Here is a 13,670-nt window from a genome sequence, read left to right as displayed (position 1 = left end):
CTTCATCCGGGCGTCTATTTCTGGGCCACCACTCCCCTCCTCGCTCTGCGCGCCATTGGCATCCAGCTCGTCTCCCCACCCAGCCTATCAGACGCCCACCTGCAGTACTCCCAGCAGCCTTCCTCTAGGCGCCATACATTTAGAACGTTGTAAGTACCCGCCCGCTTTCCCATCGCAACCTTCTCCACCTGCTACCATCCGTGCTCCCCACTATCCAATCCTCGACCCTTCCCTCCTCGAAGCGCCCTGAGCCTAAAAGCCCAGCGCTTCGCCCATTGCTAGACCTCGTCTTTTCTCCAGCAGGTCTCTTATTGTAATACGTCGTGCGTCTTTTATCATTTGTCTCTCTTACCCTCTTGCGACTGGTCTAAGCTGGCCTGGATTTTGGTCGTCGTCGTCCTGTCTTACATTTCTACCTCTCTCTCCCGTCTCCACTACATGAAAGCCTCCAGCTTCCTCGAGTGAACCTTGGATTCTCTTAGAATGGCCGCCAACGATAAGAAGATTACCCAGATCACGATTGAACGACGAAGCTCCAAAGACTCCCTCGACGTCAGGACTCCACGCGCAGCACGCTTCGCCGAAGCAACATCAGTCTACTCGCCGGTTGATCCTCCTCGGTCGCCCATCGAGTACCCAACCAACCACTACAAGCCACAGCCCCAGATCGCAGACACAGGCTTCGGCTACATGCAATCCGTCGAGATGGAGGAAACCGATCGGAGGTACCTTCCTCCACCAACCCCCAAAACCCCACTCAAGAGTGCATTGAAGTCGCCTGGCGCTCCGCCCCGGACGCCGGCCGGCGCAATGTCAATCATGAGCCCTACCTTCCGGGAAGAGCATCAGCTTGAGAAGCGGGAAGCCATGACTGACAAGGAGCAAGCAAAGGATTTGGTAAGTCTTCAGTCAGTCTTTCAGTCACATGCAGTTGCTAATAATGCATAGAAAATCAAGGTTCGCGTTCGACTAGCAAAGATCTTCCTACGGGGCATCAACTTTGCCTGCTCGCTCATCGTCCTTGCCATGGTCGCCAGTGCCTTTGCCATCTTCAACGCCACAAAGAACCTCGCACCAAGGAACAACCTTCCACCATGGGCCGACAACACCAAGGTCTGGCCTCAGATTCTTCTGCTGTCCATCGCCTGCGTCTCCCTCGTCATGTCTATCTTTGTCATCATCGCCTACTGGAGAGGAGGTCACCATCGAGCTGAAAAGGTTGCGGCATACTACACTGTCTTTGCTGTTGGATTCTTCATCTTTAGCATCGTCATGTGGGGTGTTGGTGCAGCCGTATTCAACCAAAGCAAAGCGCAGAACAACAACAAAGACATGTGGGGTTGGTCCTGCGTTGACAACAAGCGACGACATCTCTTCGAGGACGATATCGCCTACGGCCTTGTCTGCCGTCTTCAGGTAAGCACACTCTTCATGGTGGCAACGGAGAATGAATACTAACGCTTCATCAGAACTGGGCTCTCGTTTGCTGCATCATCGAAGTCGTAATCGAAGTTCTAGTCATTGCCATCTACGGCATCGTCTTCTACCGCTTCTGGTCTAAGCGCAAGCTCCGCAAGTCCATGGCCATGCGCGACCGTGCCCGTTCCGATCTCTACCTCGCCCAGCTTCGCTCGCAATCCGCACCCAACACCCCTGGCTTTGGTCCCATGTCACCCCGCTCCGGCGGCTGGCGCCCACCTCCAGGTCACCCAATGTACGTTGACCCGCACTCTGCCGCTGAGGCTGGCGAGAGCGACAAGGTCCAATACGCCTACGCTCGCGAGATTGCTCAGCCCCAACCATTCACTCTCCAGGCACCGCCTATCAAGGTCACTGGTGCCACACCCAAGATCGAGCAAGATGGCTTCGACTCTGCACCCACACGGACAGGCACCGTATCCCCACCACTGCCATCTCCAGGCTTCCAAGAAAGGAGGAACGAGCACGTTGCTGCTGCGCCAGGTGAACAGCAGTATGCTGCTGTTCCCATCCCCGGTGCTTACACACCGCTAGCATCGCCCTCATACCCACCCCCACAACAGCAACAACCCACAGGCTTTGACTTTGGCTCTTCGGTGACGGGTCAGCGATAAAGCCGTTGAGTTTGCTGCTTGAACGTGGGTTGTACTGTGGATTTAGCGCGCATCGTCACCTCTCCTTTCTCTTCTCAATCAATCTGGAATCTGGTTGCATGGTTTTCGCACAACGATATCAGGAAATGTACATTCTTCCACCCCTTTGAAGCGAGGCTTCGGCCGGGCTTTGTTTTTTCCTTTGTCTGTCTCTCCGTCTATCGCTAATTGGTGTTCTGGGATTGGGAATGTTTTTAAGATACCTTTGAAGTAAGAACGCCTCCTTACTACGCCTCTCGTTGTACATGACATGAGGGATGGGGGGTTGCTGCAGCAGAATGGAGCAGAGTCAGATCCATTGTGATCTTTGAGAATGCCAGATGAAATACAAAGATCTTACCTTTCAGAACTTGCATTTCTGAATGCTTACGTGATATTGATTAATGTTGTGTCCACACTGTTGTGGTCATCTGCGACGCTCAGCGAATTCTTTCGTGGGAAATCGCTGCCGACGCGACGCACACAGCGCATGACCATCGAACCACTCTGTCATTCAACCCCAAACACCGCAAAACCACGCCTCACAGTCAACGTCAGCGACTACGCCACGCACACAACCCGAGCGTCTCGCCAAACTACTCCACCGTGACCCACGGCCGCAGGAGAGGTCTATGGGGCGCTCGCAGCCGCCCGGCCTGCTTTGCCGCAGGCACAGCGCGTGAACTGATAATTGCGTAATCCGGTGGCTGAGCGTGAGATGAAGTGGACTGACGGGAGAAATGAGGGTGGCCATTGATGTAGACGGGAGTATTATGGCTGATATATATGGTGGTGCTTGTGTTATTTTGACTTTTCAGTCTAATGTCCTCTTGGGAGCTATATGCATGTTCCTGAATGAACGGTCCGTGTATATCAAAGAAATTCAGATGTACAACAACAAGGTTTTCGTGAGACCGCGTTGAATGTTCAAGTCATAGCCCTTGTGTGCGCGCCACTTGCAGGCTTGGGCGACGAATAAATGTTCGCCACGTGCTTGGTGGAGGCGATTCCGTACCGCACCTACTGTATATCCACGCGAGGATAAGCAAGTATGACGACAGGTTTGGATCGCGTAGTTAGTCGTCCTCAAATCTGCATTACGTGAGATGTGCGTCTAGACGTCTCAACCTTACAGTCATTCACACTTGTCCCGCACAGGCATGTAGATCAAGTGTGATGACATTCGAGTATCTTGGGGTGCTAGTCGATCCTGTCATGTCAGTGCAACAACAGAACAGACACATCACATGCGACGACATCGAGCAGAGATGATCATACAATGGTTATGCGGAACATTCACCCAAGTGAAGCCTCCATTGTGTTTGTGATCGTAGACCCGCTCGTTAGAGACGAGGTCGCTCCATTGATAGGCCGCAAGTTCAATGCTTGCTCTTTTGTAAGATACATTCCAGGACTCCGTAGGACCGAACCCCCCGAGACCGAAAATGCTGGTGATCGTGCAAAATCTTCACTTCGTTCCTTTCCCCCAAACCGACGATACGTTTATCGGACGATACCCTCGAATCGGTTCTTGTACCACTTGACAGTCTCCTGTTGGTTGACCTTGTGGGAGGAGCCGATCTTGCTCTGGCACCGCCTGCGCTTGGCGACGCGCTCACCGGGGCGGGTCATGCAGACGTAGAAGTCCATACCGTAGATACTGCTCGAGTCAGCCAATGTCTCCCTCGCTCAGGATCCAGATTCCACATACCCGATGCTGGGGTCGTACTTGATACCCAAGTCGATGTGCTCGCTGATACCGAAACCGAAGTTGCCAGACTCTGAGAAGTTGCGCTTGCGGAGCTCGTACTCCTTGACCTTGAGACCACGCTCGAGGATCTCCTCGGCCTTGGGGCCACGGACGGTGACGTGGACAGCGATCTTTTCGTTCCTTCGGATACCGAAAGTGCGGACGGTGTAGCGGGCCTTGGAGTAGACGGGGGTTTGACCGGACAGCTGCTCGAGCACCTTGGCGGCACGAGTGAGACGATCACCAGACTCGCCGACGGAGATGTTGAGGACGAGCTTCTGGATGCGGAGCTCCCGCATGGGGTTGGAGGCCTTGGAGTCGGACTGTCATGGCTGTTAGTTTGCGCAGAGCAATTGGCGGTCGAGAATCGGTGCGTACCATGGTGATGACTGCGGAGGTTAGTAGTCGATGGGTGGGCTGTCGTGTCGCTGGTGTTGGAGTCGCAATTCTCAAGGCATTTTTGAGCGGAGGTGGCTTAAGCGAGCCAAGCCGCGGCGCACGTGCCAGGCTGCCAGAGCTCCGAACTGCAACTTCTATCGCGAACAGCCAGCAGCTCCATACGCCCCGCCTACCGCCAACACCAAGGGGATACTTTCTCAGAACTCTTACCTACCCTTCCCTGCATTTCAAGTCGTCCTCGGACGCGCAACACCAATCATGTCTGGCGCCGCAAACCGACAGGGAAAGATGGTAAGTAAATCCGCCCAGCAGCTCGACTCTTTGACCTGAGAGAAGACGCGCATAGAAACTGACTGACGTCTGGTGATATAGCAAAATCTAGTAAGCGCTCCAGAATCCGCTCATAGTCGCATGCAACTTACAAGCTCAGATCAACTACCGCATGAAAGTTACACTCCAAGATGGTAGACAAATGGTCGGGCAGATGCTCGCATTCGACAAGGTCAGTGTCGCGTACCCTTTCTCTGCCTACTCTGCTAACTCCATCTCCGCAGCACATGAACCTCGTTCTCGCCGACACAGAAGAGTTCCGACGCACACGAAGAAGGGGCAAGGCCGCGCCCGGCGCAACCCAGCAGGTCACCGAGACTGAAGAGCGACGCGCAATTGGACTTACTATTATTCGTGGCGCGCACGTAATCTCATTATCTGTCGACGGACCACCGCCTGCCGACCCTGCCGCGCGACTCGGGAACGCTGGAGGATCAACTACTGCTGCGGCGCTGGCTGCGGGACCTGGTGTTGCGCGTCCTGCTGGACGTGGTCTCCCAGTCGGTCTCACTGGCCCAGCTCCTGGTGTTGGAGGTCCTGGTCCTGGTTTCGGAGGTGGCTTCCCAGGCGCACCTGGAGGCTTTGGAGGCCCGCCTGGCTTCCCAGGTCGTGGCGGACCTGGTGGACCACGTACGTTGCCCAGGATCATAACTTGAGGAAGTTTGCTAACAAGCTATAGCCGGTTTCCCTCCCGCTGGTGGCCCACCTGGATTCGGAGCACCACCAGGCTTCGGAGGACCGCCCGGTTTCCCTGGTCGCGGTGGTGGGCCTCCTGGCTTCGGTGGCAGGTAGACGCAGGACAACGAACGATCATGATAAGATATCACTGGAAAGATTTGGCATTGGACGATCGAACACGGCGCGTGCCTACATCGCACGTCTCAGGAGATACCTAGGAAAAGGACCAGACACACGTCCGACACATCGTCAGGGAGAAGTATCCCTAAGATGCGATGTGGTAGTGATTGCAAAAAGCACCAAAAGGGCAGTATACCAAGTTCGAGAGTGTACGGAGGTTTAGTTAGAGGGGCATCGAGCATACCACCAGGTTAAATGCAGAACAAGAATCAGTCACGTCAATTTGACCATGAGATTAGCTCTAATGACCCAAGTTTGACGGGCCCATATTGAAAGTCTTCGCCATAGTGAGCGACCATGTCAATTGCTTCATCCCCATCCCACACGACACCGGAGAAGAAATGACGTGCAATTCGCCAGCTCTACTCGACCTAGCTGCTTGTGACACAGTCCATCCTATTTATTCCCTCGTATTTCCGGCCAGCATCACCGTGCACGTGATGTCTTTCCCGTTGTCGGAAGGCAGTCTGCGGTTCCCGCACCGGTCCCTGTTGTTCGGCCCCCCAATTATCGCTTGGCACCCAACCTGTCCGTCGTGCGTCCGCAACTCGCAAACTGCGACAAACCGACCCACGAGAGCTTCCACGTCAAGCCGCCCACGCAACTCGGTCCTCGGTTTCCTCCCGGTAAATAAGTCAACATGGCCGCCGCGATCAAAGCCCTCAATGCGAAGATTCGCTCAAACAAGTACACGGATTACTTTTGCTCGACTCGTACGTTTACCTCGTTAGTCTCTTCGCGGGATTGCGCATTGCAAGAGGTTGGGAGAAGGGCGCGATGGGGGATAGATCTGGGAATATGATGGAGGAGTGATGTGAAAGGGAAGAGAAGAGAGAGCAGTGGGCTAACGCAAAGATAGATTTCTGGGGCCCGGCGAGTAACTTTGGTATCCCGATTGCGGCTATTGCGGACATGAGCAAAGATCCTGAGATGTACGTGCTGCCTCCTCCTCTTCTCACCATTACTATGGCCAACCCACTTGAACAATACGCGACGCAACCCGCCCTCTTCCTATATACACATCCTCGACCTGATTCCACCACACCCCTCCTCATAACATTCAGCTAACCCCACCCTAGCATCTCCGGCCGCATGACCGGCGCCCTCACCCTCTACTCCGGCACATTCATGCGCTACGCCATGGCAGTCACACCAGCCAACTACCTGCTCTTCGGATGCCACGCCATCAACTTCTCCTCGCAACTCGTCCAAGGGTACCGCTACCTCAACTACTGGAACTTCGGCGGCCGGGAAGCCAGCTTGGCAGGAAAAGCGGAACAAGCAAAGGACGGGGCGATGGGTATGGTGGGAAAGGCGGAGCAGAAGCTTGAGAAGGTTGCGGAGGATGTCAAGGGCGTTATTCCGAAATAAAGAAATGGAGTGACAGAGTATACCGAGTTGAGAGGGGATGCATGCGTGAGCTTGTGTATGAGTGGATATGCTGCTGAATGCTATATACACACTTTCCGCAAACCTACTATGACCCAGCTTTTGTTATGCTGGACCAAGATCTACACCACTACTATGCACGCTTTGATTACATGAGACTGCTCCTCCCTCCGATCTCCGTTCCACCCTGGCCATTCGGCAAATCTCCATCTCGCCCATCAACAAACTCTCTGTAAATCTTCTCGAGACGCATCCGCTCTTGAGCCGAGATACTGCTACGTCCGCTGGAAAGAGACGACTCAATGTGCTTCCATTGGATCTGCGGATCCTTCCTCTCACCCCCGTCTTCTTGTTCTTTAGTCGCCCTGTCCTCGTCTTCTCGCTGCGACGAGCCATCAGAACGCTGGAGCTGCTTCTGCTTCTTGCGAAGAGCTTGTAGAGCCGCGATTTTCTGAGCAATCATGGCGCGCTCGGTGAGTTGGGCGGAAGTGGCTAGGGCAGAGGTAGATGTGGATGAAGGGTCGTCGCCGTAGCGGAAGTAGGAGAAATCTGGGATACCCTTCTCTTTACCGTTGCCGCTACCGCTACTTCCATCTTTCTTGTGATCGATCTTCGAGGGGTCGACGTCTCCGAGCACGTCGTGGATGGCTTCCAGTTGGGCGTTGTATACCACAGCTTGGAGATCGGCGCCGGAGTAGCCTTCTGTTCGCATCGCTATTTCGCGGAGATTCTCGCCTTCCTGTCCGTCGCCTAGGAGGCTGGGTGCGAGGTGCAGTTTGCGCGTTACGGCGCGTAGGATGTCGATGCGTTCCTCTACGTCCGGCATATCGCATAGAAGGGATTTATCAAGACGACCAGGACGGAGGAGCGCGGGATCGATCAGATCGGGCCGCGAAGTAGCAGCTAAGACGTAGACACCTGAAAGACCTTCCGCTCCGTCCATCTGGGTGAGAAGTTGGTTGACGACACGGTCTGTTACACCCGTTGAGTCATGCCCACGTTTCGGTGCAATACTGTCGAATTCATCGAAGAACAGAACGCAAGGTCGCGCTGCTTCTGCGCGTTCGAAGAGATCACGGACAGACTTTTCAGAGGCACCAATGTACTTGTTGAGGATTTCCGGTCCTTTGACTGAGATGAAGTTTAGGCCGCACTCGCCTGCTACGGCGGATGCGAGGAGAGTCTTGCCGCAACCTGGGTAGCCGTACAAGAGTAGACCTGATCGGAGACGTAGTGGGCATTTTGCGAAGATGGGTGCGTAGGTTGTAGGGTATTGAAGGGTCTCTAGGAGAACCTGTCGTGTTGTATGAAGACCGCCGATGGAATCCCATTTCGTGGTGGAGGATTGAAGAGTGACATTTCGCAGGGAAGCGGGCGTGAAGCCGGAGAGGGCTTGTGTATAGTCATCCCGTGTAAGAGAAACAGTAGGGGCGGTTGATGTAACTGAACGAATTAATGCCTCGTTACGGGCACGCGATGTAAGTAGCACAAGATCGCCAGGCATGTAGCCGTCTGTCTGGCCAGCGAGGTCGAGGAAGTCAATGGAAGTGTCGATGGTAAAGGCGTAATCCTCAGAGGGTTGCTGTGGTATGCTATCAGTGCTAGGGTGACTGCGGTGAGCGGTACTAGGTCGACTGGTAGATGGAGATGGCGGGAAAGCATGGCCATTGGGCTCCTTCGACTGCTCTGTTTTGGCGTCCTTGAAAGCAAGCATCTCAAGGACCTTCCTTCTACCGTCTTTGTTGGGCGCTTTGAGACTGACAATCTCGCGGACAATGTGTCCGCCAACGATGACGTTGTTCAGCGCCTCTTTACCTTGCGCAGTTGCTAGCAAGACTACACCAGAGTCCATGGAGCAGTATTGCCTGACGATGTTGATCAGACACTCGCTAACATGCCGACTCCGTCCGTTCTCGTTGCCAACTTGAAGTTCAGTCTCTATAGGGCAAAGCTTGTCCAAGTCGTCAAGAATGACCACTGCATTCCCGCCGCCTCTTGCGCCCCATGAGGCAGAAGCGAACAATCTGTTCAGAGTCTCCTTGATAGTCGCGACTCGCGTCTCATCCGTTACAAGTTTGCGGCAGGGAAAATAGATGGTGTTGAATAGATACTCGGTCCGCAGCTGATGGGCGAGCAGTTGAGCGCATTGCGACTTTCCTGCTCCAAGGCCACCTGTGAGTAAGACGGAAGAGTTGTGCGTCAGGTGTGATCGTAGTTGCTGAATGAGAGGGTCTATGCCGACCAGGTTCGCAGGCGTCTGCGGTAGCGGGTCACCTTGCTGCCAGCCCTTGGCCCAGCTTGTTGGCGTTGGCACCTCTTGACCTAGCTCGAGTGGTGGCTTCCTCTCCGGGAAGAGCACCCATGAGACTCCGGCTGTCGATGATGGCGGCTCAAACCTTACAATGCCTCCTTGCCAACCAAGCTCGGAGTCCTTCACCGGAGGCAGGATCATTCCGTCTGTAAGTGGCCCGTCCAGGAGTCCGTTGTTCTTTCCGTATGTAGTTTTGATCTTCTGTATGGCATTTTCCTGGTCCTGCTTGGACTCACCGCCAAACTTCAACGACGCATTGACCTGTGATGCAATGGTGGAAAAGGGGATGATCTTGACAGACTTGACGACAGGTTCCCTTGATTCTTTCGTACCTTGCGGTTTCATGGCCGGCGGCTTGGGCGTCTGAGCTGGAGCACCTTCGATCCGGACGAGACCGCCCACAAAGTTCTCGAAGCCCAGAACTTTGCAGAGATCGGTTGAAAGTGCCACATGTCGACTATCCGGCGCGTCCTCCCATGCTATGATCTTGGCAACCACGCGCGTTGCGGGCTTCTCCTGCTCCTGCTCTTTGGACATATCCACGGGCTCCTGTAGCCCGGCGGGCTTGATGATTGACACGGAGACCCAGTTGGCGCCTCTGAGAGCCTTGGTGAGGAGTACGTCCTTGTCTACCCACACCTTCAGGCCCTCGGCGTCTGCGTCCTCTTCCTCGTCAAACCACTCTTGGGCGACACTGCGATCAACTCCACGCAGGAAGATGACGCCTTTGCTCGCGGCATCCTCGCGACCGCTGCGCCGCCGGACTGTGCTTGCTGTGCTCTTTCCGCTCTTCCTCGACGCAGCGCCTACACTTCTGCTTTCGCGCGTCGAGCTCCTTTCCTTCTGCCGTGTCTTGGGCGCAACGATGACCTCGGCGTCGGGCGAGATCTTGACGAAGAGTGAGGTGTTGGGCGGCGCAGGAGCGATGGACGTGACGGTGATGTTCGCCGTAGTCGTGGGAGACAGGTGGAGCGTGAGAGGGTGCGGTGATTGGGCCTGGGGGTTCGGGAGCGCGCGTATCTGAGAGAGGAAGTTCAGCTCCAAGAACTGGGCGTGCAGCTCTATCATCTCCCAATCAACAGGGGTCAATGGCTCGATGTTGATGGTATGCGCCTGTGGAGGGTCCAGATGCAGCAGTATGCCCACCTTCTGGCCCTCTTGGAGCCCGATCAACCTGGCGAAGGTGGCATCCACCTCTACTGCTGGCAGGTCCTGTTGGCTGACTGCCGGGCTGCCTCTCAGGCCATCTCGTCCGACGACAGGCGCGATGCGGCGCTTGCTCTGCATGCCCGTCCATCCTACAAAGACCGACTTGGGCGCGGCGTTCCTGTTGTCCGACGCACCCGGTGGGGGAGGCTGGCGGTACGTGAGCTCGACGACGACATTCTGGGCGACGGTGTTGGCGTTGACGAGCACGGAGACGAGCGAGGACGGGAGGTTGACCAGGCAATTCTTCAACGACTGCTGCAGGGCAACTTCGGCCTGGACAGCATTGCCGGCGGGCTTCTTGGGCGGCATGGCGGCGAGGGTGGAGGAGTGAATGGCGGTGCTGCTGGCGGTGTCGCATGCCGCCTACCTCGAGCTCTCCACGCGGGCCGAGGTCGAGGTGCAGGGCGGCGGCGGTGCCCCAAAGCGGTGCTAGTCGCCGGGCGTGGGAACGCGGGTCGACGCGCCTCAGAGCTGCAACGCGACCAGCCCCAATTTTGCTACCGCGCATCCCTCCCCGCTGCCTCAACCCTCGACGACGACACCGACACCGACACCAGCCCCAGACACCATGGCGCTCCTTACCACGAGTGCGCCCGTCAACTACGACGAGCAGGAGGGTGTGTGTGCACGCGCAAAACACTGAAACCCCCAGCTAACACCCGCCAGCCGCCTTTGTTGACTTCCTCAAAAACTACAAATCAGCCTCGACCGACGCGGCCGACCAGCTCCAGGGCCTGAACATCAGCGGCAATGGCGACGAGGAGTACGACATGGTGGACGACTCGGACGACCCTGCGCCGAACGGAGCCCAGTCCCGCGCCAAGTCGAAGCTCAAGTACATGGACCAACTCCAAGACGTAGCGAACCGCGTGCGCGACGAGATCCAAATAGACCTCAACGACGTCGAGGCCTACGAGAAGGCGACCTCAGACGACGAGCACAACTACCGGCTGGTCGAGTCCATCGAGCGCAATGCACACCACTACATCGAGATCTTCTCGCGCGCAGTCGACAAGTGCCTGCCCGCACCCACCAGAGAACTAGAGTACGGCCCCGTGACATCCTGCCCAGACAGAGACTAACAGCACCAGCTTCAAGGACGACGTCCTGGACGTGATCATGACGCAGCGCTCGAAGCGCAACGAGAGACAGCAGGAGATGCAGGGAGTCGACGACAACGCACAGGCTGCGCCCGAGACCATGTTTCCTCCTGCCTTGACGAGACGATACACGCTCAACTTCAGGCCCAGGATACCGTCTGGTTCCAGCAGCCAGCGCAGCATGAAGGCGCTGGCTGTCCGCAACGTGCGAGGAGAGCACCTGGGCCATCTCATCACAGTCCGTGGTATTGCAACCAGAGTGTCGGACGTCAAGCCTGCTGTGCAGGTCAACGCCTACTCTTGCGATCGCTGCGGAAGTGAAGTTTTCCAGCCCGTGACCACCAAGCAGTTCACTCCGCTCGTCGAGTGCCCGTCCGACGACTGCAAGAGCAACAAGACCAAGGGCCAGCTCTTCCTTTCTACGCGCGCCTCCAAGTTCCTTCCTTTCCAAGAAGTCAAGATCCAGGAGATGGCGGACCAAGTACCCGTGGGTCATATTCCCAGGCAATTGACCATCCACTGCCACGGCGCGCTTGTCAGGCAGATCAACCCCGGAGATGTCATCGATTGTGCTGGCATCTTCCTCCCCACGCCCTACACTGGATTCAAGGCCATCCGGGCTGGTCTCCTTACCGACACATACCTCGAAGCACAATATGTCATGCAGCACAAGAAGGCCTACGACGACATTGTGCTTGCTCAACCAACTCTCCGAAGGATGAACGAGCTTGAGAGGACTGGCCAGCTGTACGAGTACCTATCGCGATCCATCGCACCTGAGATTTTCGGTCACGTCGATGTCAAGAAGGCTCTTCTGCTCCAACTAATTGGTGGTGTCACAAAGGAGGTCGGCGACGGCATGCGCATCCGTGGTGACATCAACGTCTGCTTGATGGGTGACCCCGGTGTGGCCAAATCCCAATTGCTCAAGTACATTACCAAAGTAGCACCTCGTGGTGTCTACACTACTGGTCGTGGTAGCAGTGGTGTTGGTCTCACCGCGGCTGTCATGCGCGACCCAGTCACCGATGAAATGGTGCTTGAAGGAGGAGCTCTCGTCTTGGCTGACAACGGCATGTGCTGTATTGACGAGTTTGACAAGATGGACGACAGCGACCGAACGGCGATCCACGAAGTCATGGAACAGCAAACCATCTCTATCAGCAAGGCTGGTATTACAACCACTCTGAATGCCCGCACCTCAATCCTCGCAGCCGCCAACCCATTGTACGGCCGCTACAACCCTCGTCTCTCGCCAATTGAGAACATCAACCTTCCTGCTGCGCTTCTCTCACGTTTCGACGTCCTGTTCCTCATCCTTGATACCCCTGCGCGAGACTCTGATGAAGAGCTGGCACGTCACGTCACCCACGTGCACATGCATAACGCTCACCCTGAAGCGCCTGGCGGCATCATCTTCAGCCCGGCCGAAGTACGACAATGGGTTGCTCGCGCGCGATCATACCGACCAACTGTGCCAAAGGAGGTTTCGGATTACATGGTTGGTGCCTACGTGCGCATGCGTCAACAGCAAAAGCGCGACGACGGCAACAAGAAGGCCTTTACCCACACCTCACCGCGTACGCTGCTTGGTGTACTCCGTCTTGCGCAGGCTCTGGCACGTCTGCGGTTCGCCGAACAAGTCATCTCGGAAGATGTAGACGAAGCTCTCCGCCTTACCGAAGTCAGCAAGGCCAGTTTGTACGCCGATGAGAACCGTGGGATTGATCACACTCCAAGCAGTAAAATCTACCACCTCATCAAGTCCATGGAGGCGAGCGGTGCTGCTGCTGTCGGTGATGGCACCAGGGGTGAGCTCGATCTTCGCAGAGTCAGGGAAAGAGTCCTGGCCAAGGGCTTCACAGCCGATCAGTTCGAGCAGGCCATTGACGAGTACTCCATGCTTGACGTAAGTACCATCGCCAAACGTTTGATTTTATGCACGATGCTAACGCTTTCTGACAGGTCTGGCAAACAACCGGAGAGGGCACAAGGCTTGTGTTCATCGAGGCTGGTCTGGAAGATGAGGATATGGACGCCGATAACGACTTCTAAAGCATGGGAGGGAAGCGACGGCAGAGGATGTAGATGTATCTGGTTACGGCGTACCAAGGCGTTGGATATCCGAACGACGCTTAGCGCGCGTCTATTTTGCTTGCAGCAGCTTCGCATAGAAATTCCAATGAAGCAACGATGTACAAATTCGTCTTGCA

At 55.7% G+C, this 13,670-nt stretch overlaps 6 protein-coding genes across 6 annotated transcripts; 4 read left to right on the top strand and 2 right to left on the bottom strand.

The window, feature by feature from the left end:
* Positions 1-483: 483 nt before the first annotated feature.
* On the top strand, positions 484-2,093 carry J4E84_003773 (uncharacterized protein; the record flags this gene model as incomplete). Its single annotated transcript, XM_049386382.1, has 3 exons — positions 484-897; positions 949-1,416; positions 1,470-2,093. The coding sequence occupies 3 exons, from the start codon at positions 484-486 to the stop codon at positions 2,091-2,093; spliced, it is 1,506 nt and encodes a 501-aa protein (XP_049246231.1).
* Positions 2,094-3,614: 1,521 nt separating this feature from the next.
* On the bottom strand, positions 3,615-4,242 carry RPL11 (60S ribosomal protein L11; the record flags this gene model as incomplete). Its single annotated transcript, XM_049386381.1, has 3 exons — positions 3,615-3,771; positions 3,823-4,184; positions 4,240-4,242. The coding sequence occupies 3 exons, from the start codon at positions 4,240-4,242 to the stop codon at positions 3,615-3,617; spliced, it is 522 nt and encodes a 173-aa protein (XP_049246230.1).
* A 276-nt stretch (positions 4,243-4,518) lies between these two features.
* Positions 4,519-5,382, top strand: J4E84_003771 (uncharacterized protein; the record flags this gene model as incomplete). Its single annotated transcript, XM_049386380.1, has 4 exons — positions 4,519-4,551; positions 4,691-4,762; positions 4,815-5,220; positions 5,270-5,382. 4 exons carry the CDS (start codon positions 4,519-4,521, stop codon positions 5,380-5,382), a joined length of 624 nt encoding a protein of 207 aa, XP_049246229.1.
* Positions 5,383-6,088: 706 nt separating this feature from the next.
* MPC1 (pyruvate transporter mpc1) lies at positions 6,089-6,819 on the top strand (the record flags this gene model as incomplete). The annotated part of the gene is made up of 3 exons (XM_049386379.1): positions 6,089-6,161; positions 6,308-6,380; positions 6,528-6,819. 3 exons carry the CDS (start codon positions 6,089-6,091, stop codon positions 6,817-6,819), a joined length of 438 nt encoding a protein of 145 aa, XP_049246228.1.
* Positions 6,820-6,985: 166 nt separating this feature from the next.
* Positions 6,986-10,666, bottom strand: J4E84_003769 (uncharacterized protein; the record flags this gene model as incomplete). Its single annotated transcript, XM_049386378.1, has 1 exon — positions 6,986-10,666. The coding sequence occupies one exon, from the start codon at positions 10,664-10,666 to the stop codon at positions 6,986-6,988; it is 3,681 nt and encodes a 1,226-aa protein (XP_049246227.1).
* A 259-nt stretch (positions 10,667-10,925) lies between these two features.
* On the top strand, positions 10,926-13,512 carry J4E84_003768 (DNA replication licensing factor MCM7; the record flags this gene model as incomplete). Its single annotated transcript, XM_049386377.1, has 4 exons — positions 10,926-10,974; positions 11,024-11,402; positions 11,449-13,366; positions 13,423-13,512. 4 exons carry the CDS (start codon positions 10,926-10,928, stop codon positions 13,510-13,512), a joined length of 2,436 nt encoding a protein of 811 aa, XP_049246226.1.
* Positions 13,513-13,670: the final 158 nt, after the last annotated feature.

Source organism: Alternaria hordeiaustralica (genome assembly GCF_023758085.1).
Source record: "Alternaria hordeiaustralica strain BMP 2776 chromosome Unknown scaffold_5, whole genome shotgun sequence".
NCBI lineage: Eukaryota > Fungi > Ascomycota > Dothideomycetes > Pleosporales > Pleosporaceae > Alternaria > Alternaria hordeiaustralica.
The sequence above is the reverse complement of the archived record's forward strand: the minus strand, read 5'-3'. Positions and strand labels throughout refer to the sequence as shown.